This window comes from Sebastes umbrosus, chromosome 15, assembly GCF_015220745.1.
Source record: "Sebastes umbrosus isolate fSebUmb1 chromosome 15, fSebUmb1.pri, whole genome shotgun sequence".
Lineage (NCBI taxonomy): Eukaryota > Metazoa > Chordata > Actinopteri > Perciformes > Sebastidae > Sebastes > Sebastes umbrosus.
The window spans coordinates 17,562,814-17,588,115 of record NC_051283.1 but is presented as its reverse complement, the minus strand read 5'-3'; the positions used below and the strand labels follow the sequence as shown (position 1 = coordinate 17,588,115).

General features: G+C 39.0%; 2 protein-coding genes and 1 long non-coding RNA gene across 5 annotated transcripts; 1 reads left to right on the top strand and 2 right to left on the bottom strand.

The window, feature by feature from the left end:
* Positions 1-630: 630 nt before the first annotated feature.
* Positions 631-12,412, bottom strand: LOC119503606 (regulation of nuclear pre-mRNA domain-containing protein 1A-like). Of its 2 annotated transcripts, XM_037795461.1 has the most exons (7): positions 11,971-12,409; positions 7,335-7,464; positions 6,065-6,171; positions 4,927-5,021; positions 4,551-4,677; positions 3,474-3,649; positions 631-1,703 (listed from the first exon to the last, which is right to left on the bottom strand). In XM_037795461.1, the coding sequence occupies exons 1-7, from the start codon at positions 12,119-12,121 to the stop codon at positions 1,614-1,616; spliced, it is 876 nt and encodes a 291-aa protein (XP_037651389.1). In that variant the 5' UTR covers positions 12,122-12,409; the 3' UTR covers positions 631-1,613. The 2 variants fall into 2 exon arrangements, with proteins under 2 accessions (XP_037651389.1, XP_037651388.1); XM_037795460.1 differs by lacking the exon at positions 631-1,703 and having other exon boundaries at positions 2,914-3,649; positions 11,971-12,412.
* A 758-nt stretch (positions 12,413-13,170) lies between these two features.
* On the bottom strand, positions 13,171-21,760 carry LOC119503367. 2 transcript variants are annotated; one of them, XM_037795114.1, is made up of 12 exons: positions 21,580-21,760; positions 19,092-19,138; positions 18,927-19,004; positions 18,695-18,840; positions 18,490-18,612; positions 18,339-18,396; positions 17,905-18,174; positions 16,989-17,125; positions 16,756-16,872; positions 16,559-16,616; positions 15,856-15,921; positions 13,171-15,728 (listed from the first exon to the last, which is right to left on the bottom strand). In XM_037795114.1, exons 2-12 carry the CDS (start codon positions 19,114-19,116, stop codon positions 14,449-14,451), a joined length of 2,358 nt encoding a protein of 785 aa, XP_037651042.1. In that variant the 5' UTR covers positions 19,117-19,138; positions 21,580-21,760; the 3' UTR covers positions 13,171-14,448. The 2 variants fall into 2 exon arrangements, with proteins under 2 accessions (XP_037651042.1, XP_037651043.1); XM_037795115.1 differs by lacking the exon at positions 17,905-18,174.
* On the top strand, positions 17,114-25,014 carry LOC119503368. Its single transcript, XR_005210303.1, has 3 exons — positions 17,114-17,248; positions 21,215-21,219; positions 25,005-25,014. It is a non-coding gene; the product is annotated as an uncharacterized LOC119503368 (long non-coding RNA).
* Positions 25,015-25,302: the final 288 nt, after the last annotated feature.

The following is a 25,302-nucleotide window of genomic DNA, read 5'->3' as shown; positions in this document are numbered from 1 at the left end:
CTGGCTCCTGTTCGAGAGACATTTTTTTTTCTTTACTTAATTCAAGGCAGAATAATAGGACGATCCCCGCGCCAAGGGTACTCCATGCACTGACTGTGACTGAATGTTGTGTTAATGAATCAGGTGATGACAGACGAGGATCATAACATCAAGCAGGGAGGGGCAGGGGTGCGCGGTGCGCTGATGGTCTACAGGAACAGAGCAGGAGGGAGAGGAGGAGAGAAAGAGAGAGGAGTGCGGTGCGCGAATAGCAGACAAGATGAGTGACAATCGGAAACGAAGCAGCATGTAAAATTATGGTGTTCTGGAAATTATAAGGTTTAGTATAATTAAATTGAATAATTTAATTTATATGTGCACACATACTAATCATAGGTCAAAACATTACTAAATTTGTCTGAATTATAAAAGGCAGAAATGGTAAAACGAAGAGCCGTTTGGGAGCCGAAAGAGCCGGCTCTTCTTGGTGAGCTGAGCCAAATGATCTGGCTCACTAAAAAGAGCCGGAATTCCCATCACTAGTGCCTGTTGCTGATGACGTCCGTTCACGCCCCCTGTTGGCCAGGACCAACAAATACAATCACATTACTATTAAATGGCTACTGTAATATTGCAGACAGGACTACAATAGATTTGTACATTTTCTGTTTATTTGGTTCTAAGAAGGATTTTGCTTTCATATGTACAAAAACAAACAGTCTGGCTTTTGGAAACCAGGGCACCTATCAAGCTGTGTGAGGCATCTGCACAGCATTCAGTATGAAGCAGTGTGATACAGTAAACAAGACAACAGACTCCTTCACTCATTATTCAGTACAGTGGAGGTCTGAGCAACTATGGAGATGTACACACATCAGTAATTTGTCTGAATGACCATTTTGACAAGCCATGTTGACATGGATACAAATCATAAGCACTTACAGGTGTAACTTCCAACATATTTACATGCAAATTTGAATATGTACACTGACCCTTGACTTATACACACCCCTCTCACAAAGAGGCTTTACGTTAATGATAAGTACACATTTTGGTTTGCTTTTCACGGACATGGCTTACTGCTCAGCTTCACAATATGTTTTCCTAATGACTTCACAAGTGTACCGTTCTCGCTTCAGAGTGCGATTATCACACTGCATAAAAACAATGATCTATAACCAAGAGTTAGACAGATGCATTTACAGATATAGGCTAGTAAAAGAAAGTTATGACAGCAATCCAAAACACTGGAAATTATTATGTATGATCACACAAGGGGGATTTTTCTCTGGTGCATTATCTTAAGTCACTATAAATACAAAAATATCACACCAGCATCACCCATGCCACTTTAAAGCTGTAGGGGCCAAAGCATGAGGGGCCTGTGTCTGAAGTACTGATAACATACAGCACAAAGAGATGAGCTCACAGACAGAAAAAGAAGACAGTCTGTTAATAAAAAGCCATGTGGATAAATAATCTGTTAAAGACAGAATGAGGACGACAGGTCACACCACACAGGGGGGACACAGACACTTCAAAATCAAGAACGGAGGACTATGGCAATGATCATGATATCTAAGAGACAGGTTGAGATGTTTCAGTAGCAGGAGGGTCAGGAGGTGAAACTTGAGTCAGTTGTAGAGTCCTCCTGGAAGATTGTTCAGACGCGAACGCAGCTCCTTCCGGACCTGGGTCACCCTCCCCAGTTTACGTTTGTATTCCTGAAAGAGTCCACAGCAGAAAAGGTCCATCAGAGCTCAAATAGCTTACAGATTGAGTGAGTGACATTGTGATTTTTGAATTTTTCAACATTAATTTTGGGGAAACAATTTGTGGCAAGTAGACAGTTGTAAGTAAGGGATTGACATGCAATTGGAAAATCTGAATCAAGGATAGGAAGACCACATAAAAATGGAAATAAGGTTATTTCATTAATATGATAACTTGGTATTGCAGTGTGCGTTACAGATTGTGGTGTTAGTTAAAGGTCTAACTGATGTTTAATGACAAGTTTGGATTTCTGGCCAAATACTTCCATCAAACATGTTGTGTTTCATCTGAAAACACCACCACATGTATGAAAAAGGTTGCGTGAGCATATTAAATACAATACTTATTGGCTGTTATGTTTGCAACTCATTTAAATCTTTCAAACAACTACATGTATGATGTGATTTAAAATTAAAAAACGTGTCACTACTTTTGTCACAGCTCCGTGACTAACTTGCTACATGGTTTACTTTCATTTCCAGCTATGAAACACATGAAAGTCAAAATAAAAACTAACTTTCTTCCTCCAAATCGATTTTGAGAACATACAAAGCAAAGAGGGTTTAAGTATTTAGGTTTATTTTACTCTCTGTACTAAAGACGACCAACAAAACTGCAGGGGAGTTATTATAGTATATCCTAGGGGCCTACTAGACTATAATAACATTTCACAGAAATAATGGCAGTCAGCAAAGGAACAAGCCATGTATATATCATGTATATGCACCAATTTTTACTACTTAAAGACACAATAACAGTTTTACTCCAATCTTTGCTGCATGCGTGTGCTTATTGTAGGTTTGCCAAACAGCTGATGCATGTAGGTGTGTGGTGCAAGAACACATTTCCTCACTAAGTTCAATGAACCACATCTGAATAATTCCTTTTGTTTCTATTAATATCACATCATGTCATCAGTACTGACAAAAACAGGCGTAATAATCCTGCTCTGTACCAAGATTCATAAAAAACTGTCGTCTCTTCTTAGTTTTGGTTTGACCTGTAATAACATTGAGTTTTCTTCCACAAATTCTATTGAATTGAGCTCAATTTAACTTTGAGTGTGTAGCTAGCAATTACTGTTTGTCAATCCTGTTAAATACTGTTATTATAGACCATCTTTGAAACAAGTGTAACAGCAAAATAAAAGCACTCACAAAATCAGTTTTATTTTTTATTTTCAGTTTTTCTTTTATTTACAGAAGATTTAACTGAGTGAAGATACAAATATGAAATCCTCTTGGTGTCCTGTGGATAAAGGCTGGACAGTTATTGTCAACACAAAAAAAGGATGGTTATGAGACAACATGAAAATCTGTAGTTACGTTTTTTATATTTTGGTTGATACTTACCTTGTGGGAAGTAAATATACATCGAGTTAAGATTGAACTGAGTTAACTGACAAAGGCTAAAAGAGCAAGCATCTCCCAGTGAGAAGGGAAAATGTTGCACGTATATCTTATCAGGAATCTTTCTTTCCTGCTGTAACACCAGCAGGAACTGACAATCAAATTAAAATCTACAGTCTGATTCAGCAACATAACAGGCACTCTGCAGAAGTGTGCAACATGCTGAAATACATGAAAAGAAATGTTAATTCAAAAGAAGTCCGAGCACACAGCTACACGAGACAGATGAACACCAGGAATCAATAATGATGACACAAAGGAGAGGTGGACAAGACATACAGTTATTGGAAGAAAAAAACGGGATTTACGCACTTCTAGTTTCTGCTCATTCTGGCTCAGACCGTCCTTCTGGCTTTGCAGGAAGACCGTTAGTGTGCGCGTGAGCTGCCTCCGATCGTCGATCTCCGCCGCCAAGCGGCCGCTGTAGTCTGCTAGCAACATGCAGGCCTCCTCCACCAGCCGGGAAAGCCGCTCCCCTGATTCTTTATCTGAAGCACAGGGAGCACACGGAGAGCCGGGCACAATGCTTAACAATAACCAGTCCAGAGGGTTCAACTGGATGTCATTCAGTTATCCATCAATACTGGTACAGTGTAAATAGCTATCGTATAATCACTGGGAAATCAAACATTGTTTCCTATGGTAGATGGAGGTATGTTAGCCCTTTTTATCTTTGTAGTTTCAGTGTCGTGCAAAATTCAAAATAAAAAAATAAATAAATTATGTGAATAAATGTAGCAAAAATATTCAATTAAATGTAGCCATTAATCAATCTTTTTTATCTTTGTATTAATTCCCTTATTTATTTACTCTTCTGTTTAATTTTCCCTTTTATTTATTTATGTATTTATTTTTATTAATCTTAAAATATTATTTTTTTGTTGAGTGACACACCCCTCTAATGTATGTACAGTATGTGTATATATGCACGTGTGTGTTTGTCTTGTCCACTGCATTCCTCTCTCACCCGTATCAATAAAACAGGTAGGTATACATTTGTTTTGTTCGTTCATCCTGCAGGTTAAGTTAAGTGAAAGTTGGGGAATGAATTAGGTCTTTTGCATAAATGCAAACCGGGAGTAAAACGTTCAATAAATAACTGCTCCACTATATCAGGCTTATTCAAATGGCGGTCCGTGGGCTGAATCCGGCCCTTTAATGACTCAATCCAACCCTTTGAGCATTTATATATGAAAAAAGTATTAAAATATAATAATTTCTTCCAATAAGAGGGTTAATTCCCATTCATCAACGTTACCACTCACATAACTGACGCTGTTACAAACTGTTAAACGCTATATCATTGTGTTTTTATTTAAATAACCTGTTAATGAGCTATGGAGCAGACTTGTGTGTGTGTACGACATTGTGCCGTGTCCCGCCTCCTACCTGTGATCCTGTGAAGCAGTGACGTGTCTTGCACTTCGGCAGGAAGGGAGGAGATGCGCTGACGCAGCACTGAGTCGCCAGAGGCTGCGTTTTCCAGCTCCTGCAGAGCTCGGATTAACTCTGCTGTCTGAATAGAGTGGAGGGAGGATGATGATGAGCAGATAAGGGAGGAGAAAAGGAAGGAGAGATGTTAAGGAGGAATGTATGGTAATATTAGGAGTTAACATAAGTATGTGTCAAATATGAAGAACATTAGAGAGGCAACAGAGAAAGGAAGTATCCAAGAGGAAGCTGTATCAACTGTAAATCATTAAAATGACCTCTATGTGGTTGATTCACATCCTGCATTTATGGCTACACTTGTTTAGGTAATCACCTGTGGTGGCTCGGCTGGGGAGCTCTGGGAAGCAAAGTCCTCATCATCTGGTCGGATCTCCTCATACGACCTCTTCTTAGCCTTCTTCTCTCCATCTAGGATTTACAAGAAAAGACAAATAGAGCTTTCCATGAGCGACAAACAAACAGCCGACTACTCATTTAAGTCCAGTCTACTTTATTATATTTATTTTTGATTCCACAAAATAGTTTTAATTAACAAGTTGCAATTCGCTAAGCGCGTACATTTTATGACCACTAGCCTCTAGCTTCAAAACAATGTGAGCATGATGATAATAGAGAACTGTGCCTGTCTGTATCAGTCCTGCCCCCACATGCTCTATAGTGAAGAGTCGTCTACAGTGTTTGAAAAATATTAGATGTCCGAGAACACTTGCCATTGACCAATTATGCAAACTAATGTCAGATGCCCCAAATCATGTTTTAAAAATAAAATATGATGTAATGGAACTTCCTGTAATAATATATATTATTATATATTTAAGTATATATGTTTTTCCACGTCATACATTGGGCATGCTGTCGTGGAAATTTACCGGAAAAAACTCAGAAATAAACCACATGAAGCATTTGACAAGTTTGAAGCAATGATATAGTGAAGGAATATAATAAGCATTACATTCGAGAGAGAGAGAATTTACCCAGTGACAGATTGACTACTCTCTCTCTCAGAGTTACAGAAGTTATTCACTATTAATGCTTGCAGCAAAGCTCACACCTCTTTACAAGATTGTTTTTTTAGATGTTCTCCACCAACCTATAGGATTATGCCACCTGTTGCAAACACATCATTGTAATCACTGTATAAGACACTTAATCTTAACCTTTTGGTAAATCAATGTTTGCCCCCAGGCCTCCCTAGCTGGCTATTTTTCCTCACTGGCTGGCTACTCCATATCTATGTGGAAAGCCCTGGACAAAGAAAACATCACATTTAGAAGTCAAATTTCATTGTGTCCTCCAAATTTATTAATAAGATCTGTGTGTTGTTTTAAACCATTCAGGGGAGTCTTACAAGACTGAGCTAGAGAGGTTTAAACCTGCAGATCGGCAGGGTAGGCAGTCACATTAGCTTATTGTTGTAAGTCTAGTAAGTCTTGTAAGTGTCGTGTACTTACAAAGGACTTGTGAGAGCTGATCCAACAGATTGTTCTCGTACACAGCTCTCTCCTGCCAGATGGACAAAACTCGACCCAACTGTTTCTTACAGCCCTCCTCGCCATCTCTGGACAGGAAAACAAGACAGAACAGACACGTACACTTTAAAAAGCTTTCTGAAATTCAGCTGACGTTAGGGCTGGACAATGCATGTATAAATTGGGATAAACTCTGTGGAAGAATTTATTTCAATGTGAATTTATATCAATGTGTTTAGGTTAGTCCCATCAGGTAGTCCGAGTGATGTAAATTACATTTTAAGTTGCAATTCTCTTGTTTCCAAAACCACTCTTGAAGAAATCTGACTTCAAGTTCTTATATTGTTAATTTTGAAATCAAAGTTGAGCATCAATATATACTGTAAAAAATGTTACTACTTAAGCAGGCTTGGGGAGTAACGGGCTACATGGAACGACGTTACGTAATTAGGATAAAAAAAAAAAAAAAGATGTATTCAGATTACTAATAAATTTAGTAAAAATGGGGATTATTAGCAGGATTACAATCTAAAAATACATTTTAAAATAAAGGATGATATACTACCATGCACATGCTCGTACATTACAACACTTCACAACACTAGTCTCACACAATGACCTCCAATGTTAGTGAAAAGAAATGCTTTCACAGTGTGGAAATTTCTCCATTATTTTGTATGTAAAGCAGAAAAGGGGAACAACATTACAGTACAGAGAAAGTTGAGACAGAGCAGGACGGTTTGTGTATTTTCCAGTTCATCAAGATTATTCTTTTTGCCGAGAAGCATCCCAGCATGAAAAGACAGTTCTGTAGGAAATGAGTGAACCAGCAAACATAACACAGGCAAACCGAGAAATTTGCATGTAGGTTTATTTAATTGAATTTAAATGTGCGCTGCTGCTCCAAGTTATAATCCTGCAACAGTAATGTGCCAAATGATTTGAGTACTTGGATGATGACAGCATTTCCACAGCTGGAAGGCATAGCATGCATAATTATTTGCATATTCGGCATTGACTTAATCCAAAAGTAACGAAAAGTAATCAAGTTACGTTTCTTTAATATTGTGACACTTGGATAATTCTACTTACTACATTTTTTAACAGGTAATTATATCAGAATACAATTTTGAGGTAACCCTCCCAACCCTGTACAGAAGCAACAGACAAATGACCCAGTCCTAAATAAGGTAAGTCAACAATGCATTTTCCTGAGCCATTTATAGAAATGATTTGTAATATAAAATCTGACCTGTATACGTGTTTGAATGCATCAACGATGACCGGTGCAAAGTCCTGAGTGAATTCTGGTCCTTTCTTCTTGCTGTTCTGGATGACGTCATTGGCCAGGTAAAGGAAGGTCAGCTTGCGTGATACCTGAGCTGCATGAATTCAAATGTACACATACATATATTACAATGAGGCATTTAGTAATGATTTACATGACTGAACTTTAAGCTGAGCAACACAGTTGTAGGTCAATTAACCTACTTACACTACGTACTATTGATTTAATTCTTCATCTGAGAAATGATTACAGGAAAAAAAAAGTAAATTTGTAAATGCAACGCTATGTTTTTCCCACCAAGCCAGACCATTATATACAGTATATTAAAGTTACTCTTTTCTATGTATCAAACACAGCAACTCGCCTCACAGCCACCAGTCACAACTAAGAACAAAATATATCCAGTAAAACAACCATTTAGTCACACAGTTCATTCTCCACTATAACTACATATAAGCCTCAAGGGTTAGGGCGTAATCGTGCATAACTCTTTGTTGTGTTTGGACAGGCAACCATCGACACTGTGCTGAGCATAAAGCTCCAGAGAAATGTACCATCTCTGTCCCCACTGCTATAAACACTGCACTCCTTTCAGTCCTCCGACAGGCTCCTAAAATACAACAACCAGTGGGGATATCATTAGGTTGTTGACTAGCACCCTGAGGAAAAGTATGCCACTATTAGCTACAACAACACCAGACATCCACACATACAACATGCTTTTTTAAACTATTTCCAAACAAATATTCACAAGAACCCAAATTATGCACTGTAACTGCATACAATACATTTAGTGAACCCACGAAATTTAACTGTTATGATTCAATGTGGATAAGTTTGCTTACAGTAATGAAAGGCAGGTTAGTGATCTATGCCCTCAATTCGACACGCTTTGAATGGCACATTAATGCAAAGAATAAATAATAATAACTTTTTATAAATCCATAGGCCACCCCTTACATTACATGTACACAGCAATGTTCAACACATTCAGTATTATTTGTCTGCAGTGAACAACTGTTAAATAGTGCAACATGTGATGTTTTATAAGCCTTTTCTGGTGACAATGAGCCAACATTAAAAATATATATTGAATATCAAATTGACATTGCAAATCTCAGGTGTTTATAATTCAATGTCTCTCAAAAAATGTAAAATAAAATGTCATGGTGCTGCCTTAACTGCTTGATGGGAGTTAAAGCATTTACAAGAAAACAAAAATGATCATGTGTATAAGATTCTCACACTGTGTCAATGTATTAGTCACAGTACAACTTTAGTACACACATAATGTAGTTTATATTATGTTTTGTGATGCTATATGCTAAGCCTTTAAGCAGACTGATACTTCAGTATATCTTGTATAGTTATAGCTTCAGTGGAACACTTGAAGCCTTTGGGGCTTCAAAATACATATTTTAAACTAAAGTCAACGTTTGTGCCAGTGCTTGAGAGAAGAAAGAGTGAGAAAGAAATTATGAAAGAAACTGATTGAGAAACCACTTCTGGCCTAGCTTATGTTTTCTTACATCCCAGAAGAAATGCAGGCCCATCTCAGTAGCTCGAATATCTAACTAGCAAGAGTAGCACTGGCCAACTAGATTAAGATATTGATTAGCAATCAACTATCCCACATGACCCAGGTCATGATTCAGGTGTTCAGTGTTGATTGACAGAAAGATGATTAAAGTATGAAATCTCTGGAGAAACTGGAGAAAAGGTGAACTTCTCAGCAATGTATCTGGAGTAAAATGTTGATATCACCCAGGTGAACTCAAACCAATAACTGAATTTTTCGGGCCACTTGGGAGCAGCAGAAACAAGTTGTCAACTGAAGCATTGACATATCGCCACCTTTTAAAGCTAGGGTTGGTAATGTTGAGAAACCAGCGACAGTACGCTAGATTTTAAAAGTTATCCAAAAAATAGCCCAGTGTTGCCAACTCTTTTCCAATGAAAGTAGCTAGCAGCACTATCTCCAAGTCCCTAAATCTAGCGAGAAAGTCGCCAAGTCGGCAACACCGACAACCCGTCCCTTCAGGCCTCCCTCCAAAGCCACTCCCCTCTAATGTCTTTGAAGAACATTACCAACCCTTGCTTTAAGGTGATATGTCGAACTTGTTAGTAAACAGTTGCTTATTTACACATTCAGCAGTTACGGAGCAACATTAACATTCATTTGGAGTCTTGTCCACCTATAAGTCCAATAATCACACTCTTTAGTTTTCAGTCTACACCGAAGCCTGATGGAATAATATCTGACTCTTTAGCTGCTAAATGCCAGGTTCACCAGCTAGCCACCAACTGTATCTGTCTGATGTTTGGTGTTAAGCTGAGGCCTGTACTACAAAGTACTTTACTATGATTTGGAGTTAGTGAGGTAACATCAGGGTTAACCCTGGATTTTCAGGCCTATGATGGTGGTTCACTTCTGACCGGGCTAGATCGCCATGGTAACTTATGCTGAACACCTGCTCCGGAGCAGCTTATGTTCCAGATAAGAGATCAACTCATATAAAAGCACCACCTACTGACCAATCAAAACTCTGTGTGCAGATTATATGATAATATTACACAAATACGAAGAAATTACAGTCATAATCCAGGCTAAAAACAACACAGTTTAAACTGACAAATGCAGAAAGGACAGCAGGCTTTATGCTGTGGGTGCTTACCACTTTGAATTATGTTTTTATATTTATTTTTTTACTTGCTCTCAAGTCTGTTTCACACCGCTGGAGTTGGTGAAGCAGCTGAAAGAAGGCTCAAAGTCATACACGCCACGTCATTGTCAAAGGCCGTAATGACGTGTAATATATTCATCCATTACATTCTGAAAGCTCTTTATAACATCACTGTCACATCTACGCGACTATGTCTGACCTTTGGATATTTCGTTAAATTAATAAGTGTGTTGATTTACCCATTCACACATTGGCAGTTTTTTCTTTTACCAGCTGTCCTTCCTGCATTTGGCAGCTTCAACTGTGTTGCTTTTAATCTGGATAATGTCTTTAACTTCTTTGTATTTGTCTAATATTATAGTTTGCTCTCGGTTTCTAAAATGTGCCGCTCTGCTGACAGTAGGCTTGTCAATGTCTGTGATTGGTCATATGCTGAAAACACCGCCCCTTTCACAGAGTTGATAACCACAGTCATAGGACCGCTCCGTTGATGGGAGTCAGGTGATGATTCTCTGTAGGTTCATCACCACGAGCGACCCCCTTTCACATTATTGTTTCACACTGTCATTTGATTTTGGTATAAGTATACCAATTAAAGGTCCCATATTATGCTCATTGTCAGGTTCATATTTGCATATTGTGTTTCTAATAGAACATGTTTATATGCTGTAATGTTAAAAAAAAACACTTTATTTTCCTCATAATGTCTGCCTGAATATGCCTGTATTTATCCTCTGTCTGAAACGCTCCGTTTTATCTCATTTCAACGGAATTGCGTTGCTAGGCAACAGCTTGGGTCCATGTCTACTTCCTGTCAGCTGATGTCATTCACATACACTGCAACAGGAAATAAACTGGGACACATTTAGAATGTTTACGTTTAAAACCGCGTATATTTTATATTTGTGACATCACAAATGGACAGAAATCCTGACGGCTTGTTTCAAACGCACAATTTTCAGAATACAGGCTGTGTGTGTATTTCTCCGTATATTAAACGTTTCAATACTTTCACAGTATTTATATAGCACTTAAACCTGCTTTATACTATAACAGACATGACAATCTCAGTTTTTTACAATATGGGACCTTTTAAAGCTGCTATAAAGCTGCATTGATTGGTTTGTTGGCCACTTGGTGGCAGTAGAACAACCTCTTATCACCTTTTTAAAGAGGTTATGGTAAATGTGTTAACTAACAATTGCTTACTTACACAGCCCACAGATGTGGAGCAACATTCATTTGGAGTCCTGATTCTGGCCACCTGAATACTCTTGTTTAGGTCTCCTCTCCACCAAAGAGCTTTGTCTTTAGACTCTTTAGTTAAGCTAAATGCTCCACTATGTTCACCAGCTAGAAACTAACTACTGTCATGTGGTGCTTTAGCGTAAATGGACATTTAATATTTGCAATAATTGGGGTCAACTTGGTTGTAATGACCACGACAACGTTACATCTTATGACGGCCTTGTATCAGGGCTGCTATTATCTTGTTTACCAGGGGCTGACATTGATTTAATACATTTAGAAAGCCACAACGTCAATTTACAGTGACTTTATTAGTCCTAAACATGGTTAACGTTAGATAGATAACGTGGTTTAAGTCTAACTTAAGTCACAAAGGTGGTGAGACTAAAACCTTTTTTTTCAGTTGCTAACGTTACTGCTCCAAAGTTGACCGTTAGCAGTTAGCCGTTACTGCGCTAACAACGCGTTGCCTAGTAACTTCGACGTTAGCTAGCTAAGACGTTGGAGATTTAAGCCGTTAGCTCCTGTTGCCAACGGTTACACTAACTGTTAACGGTTACACTGGCTGTTAAAGGCTACAGCTGACTGTTAACGGTTACTCTAACTTGTTTGCGTGTTGTAGAGGCAGGTAACTAGGCAACTAGCTTTAGCTCTCTCGTCGACCTTACCTTTCTTCAGTTCGTTGATCCAGACGTTGACGATGGTCCTCGAGTGTTTTCTATGATGAATGAGCCACAGAGACAACGTCTGCACACTTTGCTGTGAGTTACTGAGCTCGGATAGTTTCTTCTCTAGAGCCGCCTCAGAGAAAGCTGACATCTTGGACGAGATTAGAGGGAGGACGAGCTACTGGGAGAGAGAGATGGGTTTAAGGTTTCTCCCAGATGTTGTTATCTACAGCTAGTCAGCCAGTCACCACGGGGACTTTAGCCATGCCATACGCTAGCTATCCCTATGTAAAGACTGGTTGTTAATGCTAACTAGCTACCGTCCTCCCTGTGCTGTTTAGAGGTGGCTGCCTTGCTCTAGTTTGCCTTGGAGGTTCAGCTCAGGGGGGCAGCAAACCACAGCAGTCTGCAGGAGCTGCTTCCGGTGGTGCGTTCAAAGTCAGATGGAATTTACAGATAGGATTATGAACATCCACCTGGCAGCTATCTATGACTGAGCATTAAAGCTGCAGTGTTTAGAAATGGAGCAAATGTGATTTGAAAAAAAGTTATTTTTATAAAACTGTCACTATATTCTGACAGTAATGCATGAGACAGGTAATCTGAAAAAAAAAATCATGTGCCTCTGTGTCCTCTGGTGCTCCTAATGGCCTCTGCAAGATTTCACAGACCGGAGGAAAATCCGAGCCGAGCTGGAGCCTTGCCGTCTCTGAGCAGCTGTCAATCACTTGCAAACTCCAATCAAACGGTCAAATTGTACTCTGTACTTATGTATACATTTTCTTTTTAATGTGAAAACTAATAAACAAAGTGTGGAAAAAAAAGTTAATTGTACTCGACCAAAGAAACCTTGACTAATAAATTAAACAAAATTGCTTTATGAATCGTTTGTGTGTTTATTGTGGGGCTATTGCTTTACAGGCACAGTGTCTTGTCTTGTCATGTCTGAGGACAAAAATCCTTGTTGAACTTGACTCTGGTTGAGGTTTTGCAGACAAACACACTGAGGCTCAAATCTCTCCAACAGTGAACTTTCTCCACCCTTCATAATGTGAACTTTAATTTCAACATTCAAATATTTCAAATCAGGAGACTGCAAATCCGTATGCACCCTTCATATCCCTTTTTGTCCTAATGCAATAAGCAATGCAAGTAGGACACAACAGCAATGATTCAACCTCCTAAATGAAGAAACATAAAGACGTTTACGAAACATATTTATTATGCACCACAGCACTGGGCATTTGCATAGTTACACTAGTTGCTAACTTAAACACACAACATACATACATGTTACATAGCCTTACATTAGCAACAGGTGATAGATTCATCACTTGCATCATTTTCCAAATTTTGTTTATAGCAACCTGGTGTCAATATCAGTATCATTCCATTATACACCATAGTCAACATAAATATAGCCTACTATCTTCTGTGGTGCACAAAATAAGCAAAAAGAGGTCATCCAAAAAAAAAGTTGAGATAATACACTCAAGCACAAACCTATAGAGTAGGCCATTACACATTTTACGAATTTTAAAGTAAATTCTTCTTTAGAGTTATTCAGGCATAGCTTGTACATAACAAATGCAGTCGCAATGGCATAATGGTCCAAAAGGAAAAGAAAATGTAGGTATTAGTAGAAGTATTATTTGTAATTTAACAAGTTATTTAGTGACAACTATAAAACAGACCCTTAGTGCAATTTGAAACCTTTATAATTTCTCTGTTGAACCAATACAATTGACATTGAAAAACTGCCAGCTGCTGTACACAGTTTGATGCTTTATATTACTGAGCACGTTTCTCAACCTCACTTGGTTTGGACGCATGTAAAACCTAGAAACATATGAATAAATGCTAGTACTTATCAGTTTAAATGATCTCATTATCCCCAATATTCTTGAGACACTATTATCAATATAATTTTTGAATAACAAAAACATAGGCTATCATCGTAAATGTCCTTAATTCTGAAGCAACGAGCGCTATCTTTTGTTTTAATGTAAACAGATGATGCAACAGATACAGTTTTACTTAGAACACCTATATGCCCAAGCACATCCAAGGAAATATGTCACAGTCTAGGCTCATTTCAGTTTGATGGTCCACAGTCGCATCCGTTTTTAACATTTGGGTAAAAGAAAATGTCACTATCATATATATTTTGTCACATAAAATAAAGTTGAAACTTAAAATGAAAGCGGACAAAGCTGAGATTTCAGAGGCTATGAAGGTTGTATCACTACAGGCAAAACATCCCTCCATTAGGAGATTCCCATCTCTGACAGAGACCAAACACATTTATTTTGGAAGAACATAAAAAAATACCACAGCAAAATTAGAACCGGCTGGACCATTTGAGTGCGATTTCATCAAGTGGTGACAACCGTCTCTTCAGTAGAAATGTGGTCTCAGTGGGGTGTGGCGATACATGCAGAATTACAATTTGGGATATGCAAACATAAATGGAGTTGTTCAATCTGAACTCCCTGAAATCATCAAATCTGACCAACCAGCGGCTCTGAAATTAAGATCAGTGTTGGCTCCATAATACAGAGCTTGCCCAGGTGGGATGAAAGCATTTGACTGGGACATACCCCCACCACCACTACCAACTTCACCACCACCCCAACCGCTGACTGGATGAGGAAAGGGCTGGTCAGGGTTTGTTGGTTCATTATTGTAGTTGGGGTAAGACATCATCCCATGGCCTACGTGGAAGGCTTGATGGGCCGTAGGTTGTGTCATATAACTTTGTGAAGCTGTCTGGAAATGACCAAAGGTGAACTCCATGTATGTTTGCAATCGTCTCTGTTCAAACTCAAGAAACTGCATTCTAGGCTCCAGTGCAATGCTGCCATTGTGAGCACGGGGATCTCCTAAGTAAGGATGCGTGTTGATCCTATCAGCACCTGAGTAAGCAGCCAGTTCACTAGACAAACCATGCTGTCCCACACCGCCTGTCTGAAGACTGGTATGATCTTGTGCCATGTACTGATTCTGGGGTTGTTGTTGGTAATAATGTTGAGCCGCATCTGAGCTCATCCCGTTCTGTCCTTCTCTTGACACTCCTGTGCCAACTTTACTCTGGGAAGATGAATTGTACCACTGCTCAGTGCAACCTGCGTCCCGTCCGTAGGAAGAGTTATAAGATGACCAGTCCTGAGTGTAGGACGCAGCAGGCGACAGCCACTCATGTTGAGTCTGTGGGCCGTCATTTTGCCACTCTTTGTAAAACCTTGATCTTTCTTGAGAACCTTGCTGTCCGTTGTAATTGTTTTCCCCAGAAACCCTTTGGTAGTTTGCTCCAGTTGTGTCTTCTGACTGGTTGAAGTATTCATCGTCATTGAGATAACCGTCCACCTCTTGATACGGAGTGACGTTTCTTTCTGGTTCCATGTATTGACCAGCGTCTCCATCTCCACTATAGAGGTCTTGCTGAAGTTGTGAGGTGTGTTCAGCGTCGTCAACTGTAATTGATCCAGTGTCGTAGTCCAACTCACAGCCCTGTGACTGGGACTCTGGCGAGGGAACGAGATCCGAGTCGGATGGAGTAGAGTATGCAGTTGATACGGGGAGGCTGTCCCTGCTGAAAGAGCTCCTCTCCAGCAGCATTGAACCTTCGTTAAGAGGCAGGCTTACATTGAACACAGGATTAGTCACTTCCCTCATTTTCCTCTTTTTTGCAGATTTTGACGGCACCACGGCACATTTCTCTGGCATGCATTGATTTGAAGTCTTGTTCAAACTTGTCCCTTAAAGAAAAAGTGTAAATTGGAGCCAGAGAGCTTGAAAAACAGCAGGAATCCACAAAAATATTACATAAAATTGTTTTTCATTTTGGCCCCCTTCAAGTGAACCGCTGCTTCCAAAGACACACACCTCTAACAGCTATTTTCTGCTTTTGGGTGTTAGTATGTGTCCATCCATTACACAGCATCTTTACACCTGGAAAAGAAGAAAAACAATGCAGGGGGCATACAAACATACATAAAGCCTTGCACTAAAAAATGCACTGGGTGAAAGAATAAGTAAGGAGTTAAAAAATAGTGTTTGAATACTGGAAAATAAACATTGAAGTGGTTGAACACAGGTAAAATAAAAGATTTAAGGAGTCTAAAGAGAATAATAAAGAGTGAAGAAGTTACAAAAAGGGGTGAATAATACAACAGTAGATAATAAAAGATAAGTTTAACTCAGTCCTCTGAGGTCCCAAAGTATAAATTGCTTTCAAAACTCTCCTCCCTATACTTTTAAAAAGGTGGCTGTATAAGTTTCTCCTTTGCTCCATCGTGGAGAACAGAGGCGGTGGTTACCTTGGATTCATGGTGATTACTGCATGCATTATTATTTATTTTTTACAGCCAACTTTCAAGCCTGGAGGGAGTTGAGTGTTTCAAACTTGAGACTTTGTGGAGCATCACTTTTATGCAAAGCGCCAAGTATTACACCAGGGCGCAGGGAGTAAATTAAGTGTTATACTTGCATCACAAATCACTCATCAAGAGCAGACAGTTGGAGCTAAAGAGGTGAATGGTTTATGGCCAAACAAGAAAACAGTGGATGGGCATGCATCTGTACTTACACCAGTGGTAACTTTTGCCAGTCAGTAGGCTACAGAGGGATTCTGGAGCGTTTACCACCTGGGAAAATGAGTTGTTTGAACATTTTGATGGACAGATGAGGACAAGTGAGCTCTACACTTTTATGGTAAAGAACATAAGAGTCATTTTACACCTAGTGTAGCATAACCGAGTATATAAAAGTATGTAAAAGTGATACCTTCAGCTCTCCTCTGCCCTCTTCTTGCTCCACTTTCTCGGCCAGTGATTGGAGAAGTTGATAGTTGTCATTGATATCTGCCATCATTACCTCCACCTGCTCAGGATGAATTTCCATCTACACACAAACGTTTTCAGTGAACTTAAAAGTTAAACCAAGCATGTTCTCTACAGCCCTTTGGAAGCGTTAATAGTAAAGTATTTTAATGTATTATTTATCCACAACAAACTGACCAAGTAGTTGACGAGATGGGAAGATCTGGTTAGGTGATCGATGATGTTCTTTTCGTTGGATCTGATGCGGCAGCAGTGACATAAGAAACAGCATGTGTGGCCATCTTCACTTCTACATTCAACCACGCGGATAAGACCTGTTGCAAACATGTATAAGCAGCTTCTTTTTAAAGCAATAGTTGGACATTTTGGGAAATACACTGATTCACTTTCTATCCACGAGTTAGATAAGATCAATACCACTCTCAGGACTGTATTTTGTCATATTTTCTTTTCTCTTTTCAATTTTCTAAACAGTTTCAGTGCACTACAACAATCAATACGTGCAGAAATATTGTATCCCACAACTGACAGTAAATGTGTTCTTTTCAATCATGTTGAAATAATGGCGCCTTCAAATGAAACTCGTGAGCTTGTGTTTACAACATGGCTAGTCGTGTACAAGATATGCTTGGCGTTCAATTGGTTAAGTCTTGAGAACACCGCTGCTAAACAACAGCAATATTAAAGTTACTGTCGGCATCTAGACGCCGCAGAGGCTAACAATTTGGAAAGCATGTAACATAATGCAGTAAATGCAAAGGCATAATGACAGAGGAAAAGGACTAGGCAGTTGGGAATATCAACATGTTCCTCAGACATATACAATTACAATTTCAATATATTCACTTATGTACCGAAAAATTAACTTCCATGGCCTCCCCCATTTCTGACAACGTCAACAAACATGCCACAACTCGTGAACTCGGAGCTTTCAGAAACTTTCCACTTACGAGGTTGTGAATACCACAAGAGGGGGGCGTTCATATGGACTCTTCTCGTGAACACGGTAAACACAACCCCATTTGAAGGCACCATAAGTTTGACATTTTTTTGTATTTTCTAGCATCCGTTGCTATTCTTTATCTGTGCTCACCGATAAGAGGCTTGGTTCCTGTGTAGCCATCAAGAAAGCTGTCGCCGTTCTCTGACGGCTCAGAGGGTTCAGGTGATGATGTGTTCTTTAAACTACCTTCTGACTCGATAAAAGCTACAGTTTGGTTCGTCTCTGCTGAGGTCTGAGGAAGCAGTACAATCCTCTGCGATCGGACGGGACTGTGCTCCAGCTGCACAGATGTGGTCTCTGAACGGCTCTCGGGTTCACCCTGCACCTGCCCATCTCTTAAGATAGTTATCAGAGTTACAGCTGTGGTGTTAAAAAGAGAAAGAGACTGATATGGAGGGGAAAAAAAGGAACGTACATATGAAAAATGATGCCACAAAAAAAGAAATGGAGAAGACAGAGGGTGTGATTGAAGGGGTGGAGAGGGTATGAGAACCACTGTTCTCAACAAATGAATAGTCACTGACCGTCTTTCTCACTGTGTGTTGCCATCTTCTGGTATACAGCATCGTCAACCTCTAACCACTTCATATAAAAGGTGCAAAAAGATATGAGGACTCATATCCAAAATCTGTTTCCAACAATAAACAAAGACACACACAGTGAAAAATTGCATACCTGGACTTCTCCATGTCCCTCTTTTCCCTCAAGTGTCTTGGCCATCTCCATCAGTGGCCAGGCCAGCTTAGACAGGTCACACTTCTCCTCCCATTCAGACACCAAGTGGGGGTGCCAGGCTTTCTGTCAAGCAAAATGTGAATTAACTATAATCCGAGGCAGCACACAAACTTGCCGTCATGACTTCTTGTACAGTACTACTTACAATGTAGTTGTATCTGTGGAGACTTCCCATAATGTGGTTCCGCATGTCAGCTTTACTAAGTCGACACACACACACCTCACACAGGTACAATACTTCTCTGTTATGTGTACCTGCCGCCTTCACACACTCTATAATACTGCCCAGGCCTGAATGTGCATAAAACGACAAATTATTTCAATACACACAGGACACACACAACATATACACAAATTAGGGGTTTGTTACCACAGACCAATAATGGGTTGTAGTCTGTTCTTGTTGCTCAGATACACCTTCAGAGATTCAAACAGCTGGCTTCTGGTAGAAGCTCCTACAAACAGAGAACGCATCAGACAAATTTAATTACAGAAAAATGGCGTAAGCATGGTAGCCCACGTGCAGAGAGTAAGAGACATACCTTTAAGTGCTTCAACCGACTGCATGCTGCAGTTGTAGAATCACCACCTGCATACAGATGAAGTTGGAGCTCACAGTAAGTTTAGTTTATTTGTGAAGGGACAGTGCAATTTAAGAAATACACATGGTATAAAAAATGCTAGAACAAGCAAAAAGGCTATTTTTCATCTGTCGTCCCTGGCCAAGGGGTTACAGAAGGAATCCTAAAATACATCAGAAAACAAAAATAAAACAGGACTTGCTGTTTAAAAGTTGGAAAAGGACACACAGTTGTTAAAAACAGTAGTGACATTTATACATATAAAATGACACTGCAGACAAGCAGGATATATACATAGAAGCAGCAAAAAGAAACTAAGTGCTGACATGTGTATGTATTAATCATCTACTGTTTTAATTGGGTACTGAAAGATCTGTAGGTGTTAAGTTGTCTGATGTGAATTATAATATGAGTGTGCTGGTGTCCAGATGTCTGAACTACTTTAGTTTCCCCCTAAAATAGGATGAAAAAGTGAAGCAATAATAGGAAAGGGGCAGGAAAATATAAAACTTCCTGAATCATACTTGAATAATGAAAAGGTAAGAGGAGAAAGAGTATAAATCAGGGCCAGCCATGACAAATCAGTACAGACAAGTACTCATCAAGGCTCAGAAAACACTGGCGAGATAGCCTACATATGAATTGAATGATGAACTGCTGTGGTCTTATCTTGTATGTTTCTTTTTATTTTCTGTTATTGCTATGGACCCTCCTGTGTGTTTGAAATACAGCTTGAATTGAATTGAATTTATTATCATTAATATTATTATTTTTATTATTAGTATATGTGCTTAAATGTTTGTTAACTTCCATGTTTTGTGCCTGATGAACCCCTTGAAAACGAGATGATGCATCTAAAGAGGTTTAAATAAAGTGTGTCTCTAAATTAAACTACCCACCAGATGGAGCTGCAGCATCATCACCCTGTTCAGACAGGATGCGTCTCAACACACTGAGGTTACCTATGATTTATAAAGTTCAAATAACACAAGAACTAACTAAACCCCAGTAATAAACCCTCATCTGACCACCTCATTATTGTGACTTCCCTCTTATTCTTTCAGTGTCACAGAATTACCGCTAACGTACACAAGAAGCTCTCAGTTTGTAGATAATTCACAGAGAGATGTGGACAGAAAAGTTCACACAAGTCGCTCCTTTTATTCTGTTGTCTCTCTGCTAAACAGAGAAATGAATGTTAAAATGGTTCATTAATGTCTGTTACCGTTAACGTTACACTCTAGAGCAGGGGTGCCCAATACGTCGATCGCGATCTACCGGTCGATCGCAAAGGTAGTGTGGGTAGATCGCATGGCATTAAAAAAAATAAATAAATAAATAAATAAATAAATCAATACATAAATAAATACAAAAATACAAAAAAAAATAAATAAAAAAATAAATAAAAAAAAAAATAAAAAAAAAAAAAAAAAATAAATAAATAAATAAATAAATAAATATTTTTTTTTTTTTTAAATAGACGTCAGCCAACAAATTGCAACACGGTTTCATCTGAACTCATCTGGAGTGGAGGATGAGATTTTGACACTACAAGCTGACATTCAGCTTCAGTCCAGGGCTCATGGACAGTTCTGGAACTTCCTCACAGAGGAAAAGTACCTCAACATGAGGAAATGTGCTACCTCCTTCACTGCATTATTCAGCTCCACTTATTTATGCGAGTCAGCCTTTTCCCACATGAAGATTATTAAGTCCAAATACCGTTCCACCTTGACTGATGATCATTTGGAAGTGTGCTTGAGGCTGGCTATCAGCAGCTACTGTCCGGACTATGCATCCCTGGCTGATTCCATTCAGTGCAAGTCATCAGAGTAAGGTAATGACAACACATGTACAGAGTTATATTGTACAATATGGGTTCATGCAGTTATGCAAGGTACACCAACATATATTGTACATATAAAGAATACTCAATATATTTATAAATAAATATATGTTTTGCATTTTTATAGTAGGTAGATCATTTTGACTTGGTCATTTTATAAGTAGCTCGCATGCTGACAAAGTGTGTGCACCCCTGCTCTATAGCTTTACCAATGAAGAATGACAACTAGTGAAACCAGTAATAGTCACCATTAGTGTATATATGAGTGAGTCACTAACACCAGCTGTTAAACTACTAGCGGAGAAACCAACTGTCAACATTCTCCTAACCGTTAACCGTTAACCGTTAACCGTTAACCGTCAGTTAACGTTAATTAAGTTAACTATCTAACGTTAACTTGGTTATAGGATAACAATTAACATTAATAAATCTTAATCGTGATGTTGCCTGCCACAGCTGCTGCCAGAAATAGTGAGGAGAACTGTGATTAACAACTTTCCAGTTTGTTTAAACGACCACATGCAGTTAGTTAAGCGAGCAGACAAACAATTAAGAAGGTAAACAAACACACTGACTACTAACTAACTGTAGATTACAACTCACCGGTGGGAAGTTATAGTGTCCGTTAATCGAAATCTGAAATCCGTGTTAAGTAACCGACAAAAAGGTGTATAAAGTTAAACGCACTCCTGTTGTTGTAGCAGGAGGAGTGAGAGGAGCGTCATCAGAGCTCTCCGAGTCATCCAATCAGATCAACAGCTCTGTGCGTGCGCGTGTGCGCGTGTGTGTGTTTGTTTATAACCTTTATTTATCTAGGAAGTCACATTGAGATTAAAAACCTCTTTTACAAGTGAGACCTCGCCAAGAGAAGGTCAAATAGCAGCATCCAACAAATAAAGACAACATTGACATCAGGACAGCAACAATACATGACATCATCACACAGTGCATTAACAAGGCAGCATGTTGGTCAAGTGTGTGCTATTTACTTGAAACAACTGCAGCTTGTAGGGACCACTTCCTTTATTCTATGTTTAAAATAATTTAAAGAGATAAGGGTCTCAAGTTTAAGCCATAAGAACCCACGGTGACATAGGTGTCACACGCCCTTTAAACGTTCTGGAAAGTTCCTTATAAAGCTTTATCCTTGACTTTAACTCATGGAGTCCCTAAGTGACACATACTGAACATCCTGATGGGTCATGTGACAGGTCATGTGATTTTGTGTTTCCATAGCAACATTTCCAAGATGTCTGTGTGCCAGGTTAGCACATGTGACAGAACTAGCTAAATTGAAAAAGCTTATTTTTTGTTGCTAAAGGTAAGAATCAAGCCATTTAAGAATTGTAATACTTAAATAACATGTCCTTTATTACATTTAACCTGTTGTGATCACATTTCTTGAACAAATTGATATAAAACAAATCAGATGAATATCGTTGAGACATATATGTCACATCGGGCCTTTAACCTGAAAACTGTCACGGAAAACCTGATGTGACATTAATGTCACAATAAGAAAAAATATTATGATCTGCTCAGTTAATTTAGCTGATTCAATGATATTTAGTTAATATATTTTATATTGTTCAATTCAGGGCATATTAAAACAAATGTTAACAAAAAATCATGTTATATTAATTAAATTATTAATAAAATGTATAAGGAAACAATTTTCGCCAATCAGTAAATAAAATAAACAGACAAACAAGATTTTTCTACCCTATATCAGTTATATTTCAATGCCATTTTATTTTTTCTGTAGTATGGATAACAAGAAGCAATACAGTGTTCAGGATGCACTGGCAGTCATCCAGGGAGATGACAGTGATTTTTGTGTTGTAAAACAAATCTGAAAAAAAGATTTTGTTGTTAAACCTAAGAAGTAAAGTTATAATTTTGTGGAAATGCAAATAAAAAGACAAGTTTTTGTTACCAAACACAAAAATACTGTCAGGCTGATTTATGTTCAAATGAGGAATAAATTTACCATAAACGCCCAATGTGACGTATATGTAACTTTACAGGTCTTTAAAGAAATTTTGAAAAAAAATTCAGAAATGTGGTCTATTTAGTCTGTATTATATCCCCCATAATTTTCCTTGAAGGAGAAATGGGTCCGGGTTCTTATGGGTTAAGCTTGGCCTGCAGATGGTTCCAGGACCAGGACCAGGACCAGGACCGTAGTGGAAGAGGCTTGTTTTGCCAGCTTCTGTACTGATAGAAGGCACTTTAAACTGAAGCCATTTATGTGATCTTAGATTATAACTGTTGTGGAGAATTACAAACTTCTGGTTTAAGTAAGTCGGAAGTTTGCCAGAGATGATCTTGTAGACTAAAATGTACCAATGTTGTGTTGGATTTATTATTTACAAAAGTGCTTACAATGACCTACAATAACCTGATTGTTGGATTTGTTGTGCATGAAGTGTTTGCGAGGACAGGGAGGCACGCGGGAACTGCATGCTCTGTTCTTTTTGTAAGGTCAAGGAGAGAAAGGAGTCAGAAGGAGAAACAAAGAAGAAGATATGCAGCAGAAACATCACGTGCCATAATCTCATGAATATTGATATTGTGTAAACCATAAAAACGCTGGATCAGGGATAGCTCGGGGTTCAGACTTCGCGAACTGACCCATGCACTGTATGTTGTCAGGGACACGTAGGTTGGATCCAGATATCTGTAAACTCTTTTATTTTACTTATGCAACATTGATTGTTCGGAATAAATTGTATTATTATGCTTTAACCCGTCTGTTTGGAAATTCTCTTTGTCACACAAGATTAACCAACACGTAACTGGGCCTTGACCTCTCGGAGGTAGAAGGCCAGTTCCTTCAGTTGTGACCTCTGCAGAATGAGGGATGACCATCCTACCATGCCTTATAAGGTACAATGATGGGTCCTGAAGCCAACCAGCTAGAGCCACACACAGCCAGTGTGTGTGCGCGTGTGCGTGTGTGAGGGTGGACCAATTACACCATCGTATTGAGGAGGTTGAGGTTAGAAAACATGTGGTTTAGGGTTGTTTGGGGGCAGTTTGCAAGTGAGTTACGACACACGATCGGGGGCTGGTGCTGTAGGCAAGATGAGGAGGCTCTGAGATTTTACACCTTGAGCTGATGGCATGAATGGAGGAGGCTCGGGGTAAAAAGTTCAGAATCGTAAATCTGTCAGAGGTGGGACCAAAATAAGTCAGAATCGCTGAGTTTGCAAGAAAATAATGAGTTTTGGGCATTTTGCCCACCGAGGGTAAAGAACATGAGAGAGAATTGTGAATGAAGCTCAGGGTTTATAAGGAGGACTGGTTTGTCATGTAAGTCAGTCCTCCGTTCGAACTGATGACTCAAATAAGTGACAGAAATAAACACTTTTTTGAATTTCAATATGCTGAAAGGTTATAATGGAGTTTTTGCCTAATGATGCCAAAAACGTTCTACCTACTGCAGGTTTAACTCTGCTCTGTGTGGAGAGAAACCATTTTACATTGATTGACAGATCTCTGTGAGTGAAGAAGAGCCCAGGCCAGACCCGTGAGAAGTCACACCTTGACTAACTAAATCACCTTTTGCTTTGAGAGCTGTGTCTCTCAGACACCCTCCCCCTAGGACTAGGACAGGGAATAAAACTCATCTGAACCAGCCACAGAATTAGACCTGAAGGAATTTGTCCTCCACACGCTGATACAGTATGTTGATGCTTTAATGATTTGTTCACCAACAAATAAAAGGAGGCCTGCGAGTTTGACATTGTAGCATTGCTATAATATCTAGCAGACGGGACCACAAGGTCAGTCTGACTGAAATGCAGTTTGCTCAGGAAAGTGTAACTTTCTTAGATTATGAAATCTCTAATAGTGGTAAAACACTGAGCTCAAAAAGAGTGGATGCCATCCTAAAAATTACAAAACCACGTACCAAAAGACAATTGATGTAATTTTTAAAGATGATAGGGTACTGTGGATTTGTGACTACCTGATCCAAGCAGACCATTCATTCAGTAGATGAAAAGGGGGGCTTATAATGTCAGTGTTGCTACAAGAGCACGGGGTGAAAACAACGACTGGTTGCATATTTCTCCTCAACATTAGACAGTGTAGCATTGGGTTTGCCTCACTGCCTGACGGTCAATTATTATGTTATTATATTCTGCTACAACAAAAAACATTTGTCTCCAGCATGTTGGCTTAGATACAATAATGTCTAATATAATCTCTGCCTAATGTCAAGGTCACACCCTGTACAGCATTAAATCCTGCTAACACTAAGAATACCGATACAACATATTGCAAAAGATGTAATTCTTCATTATTGTGTCGAGCGCTATA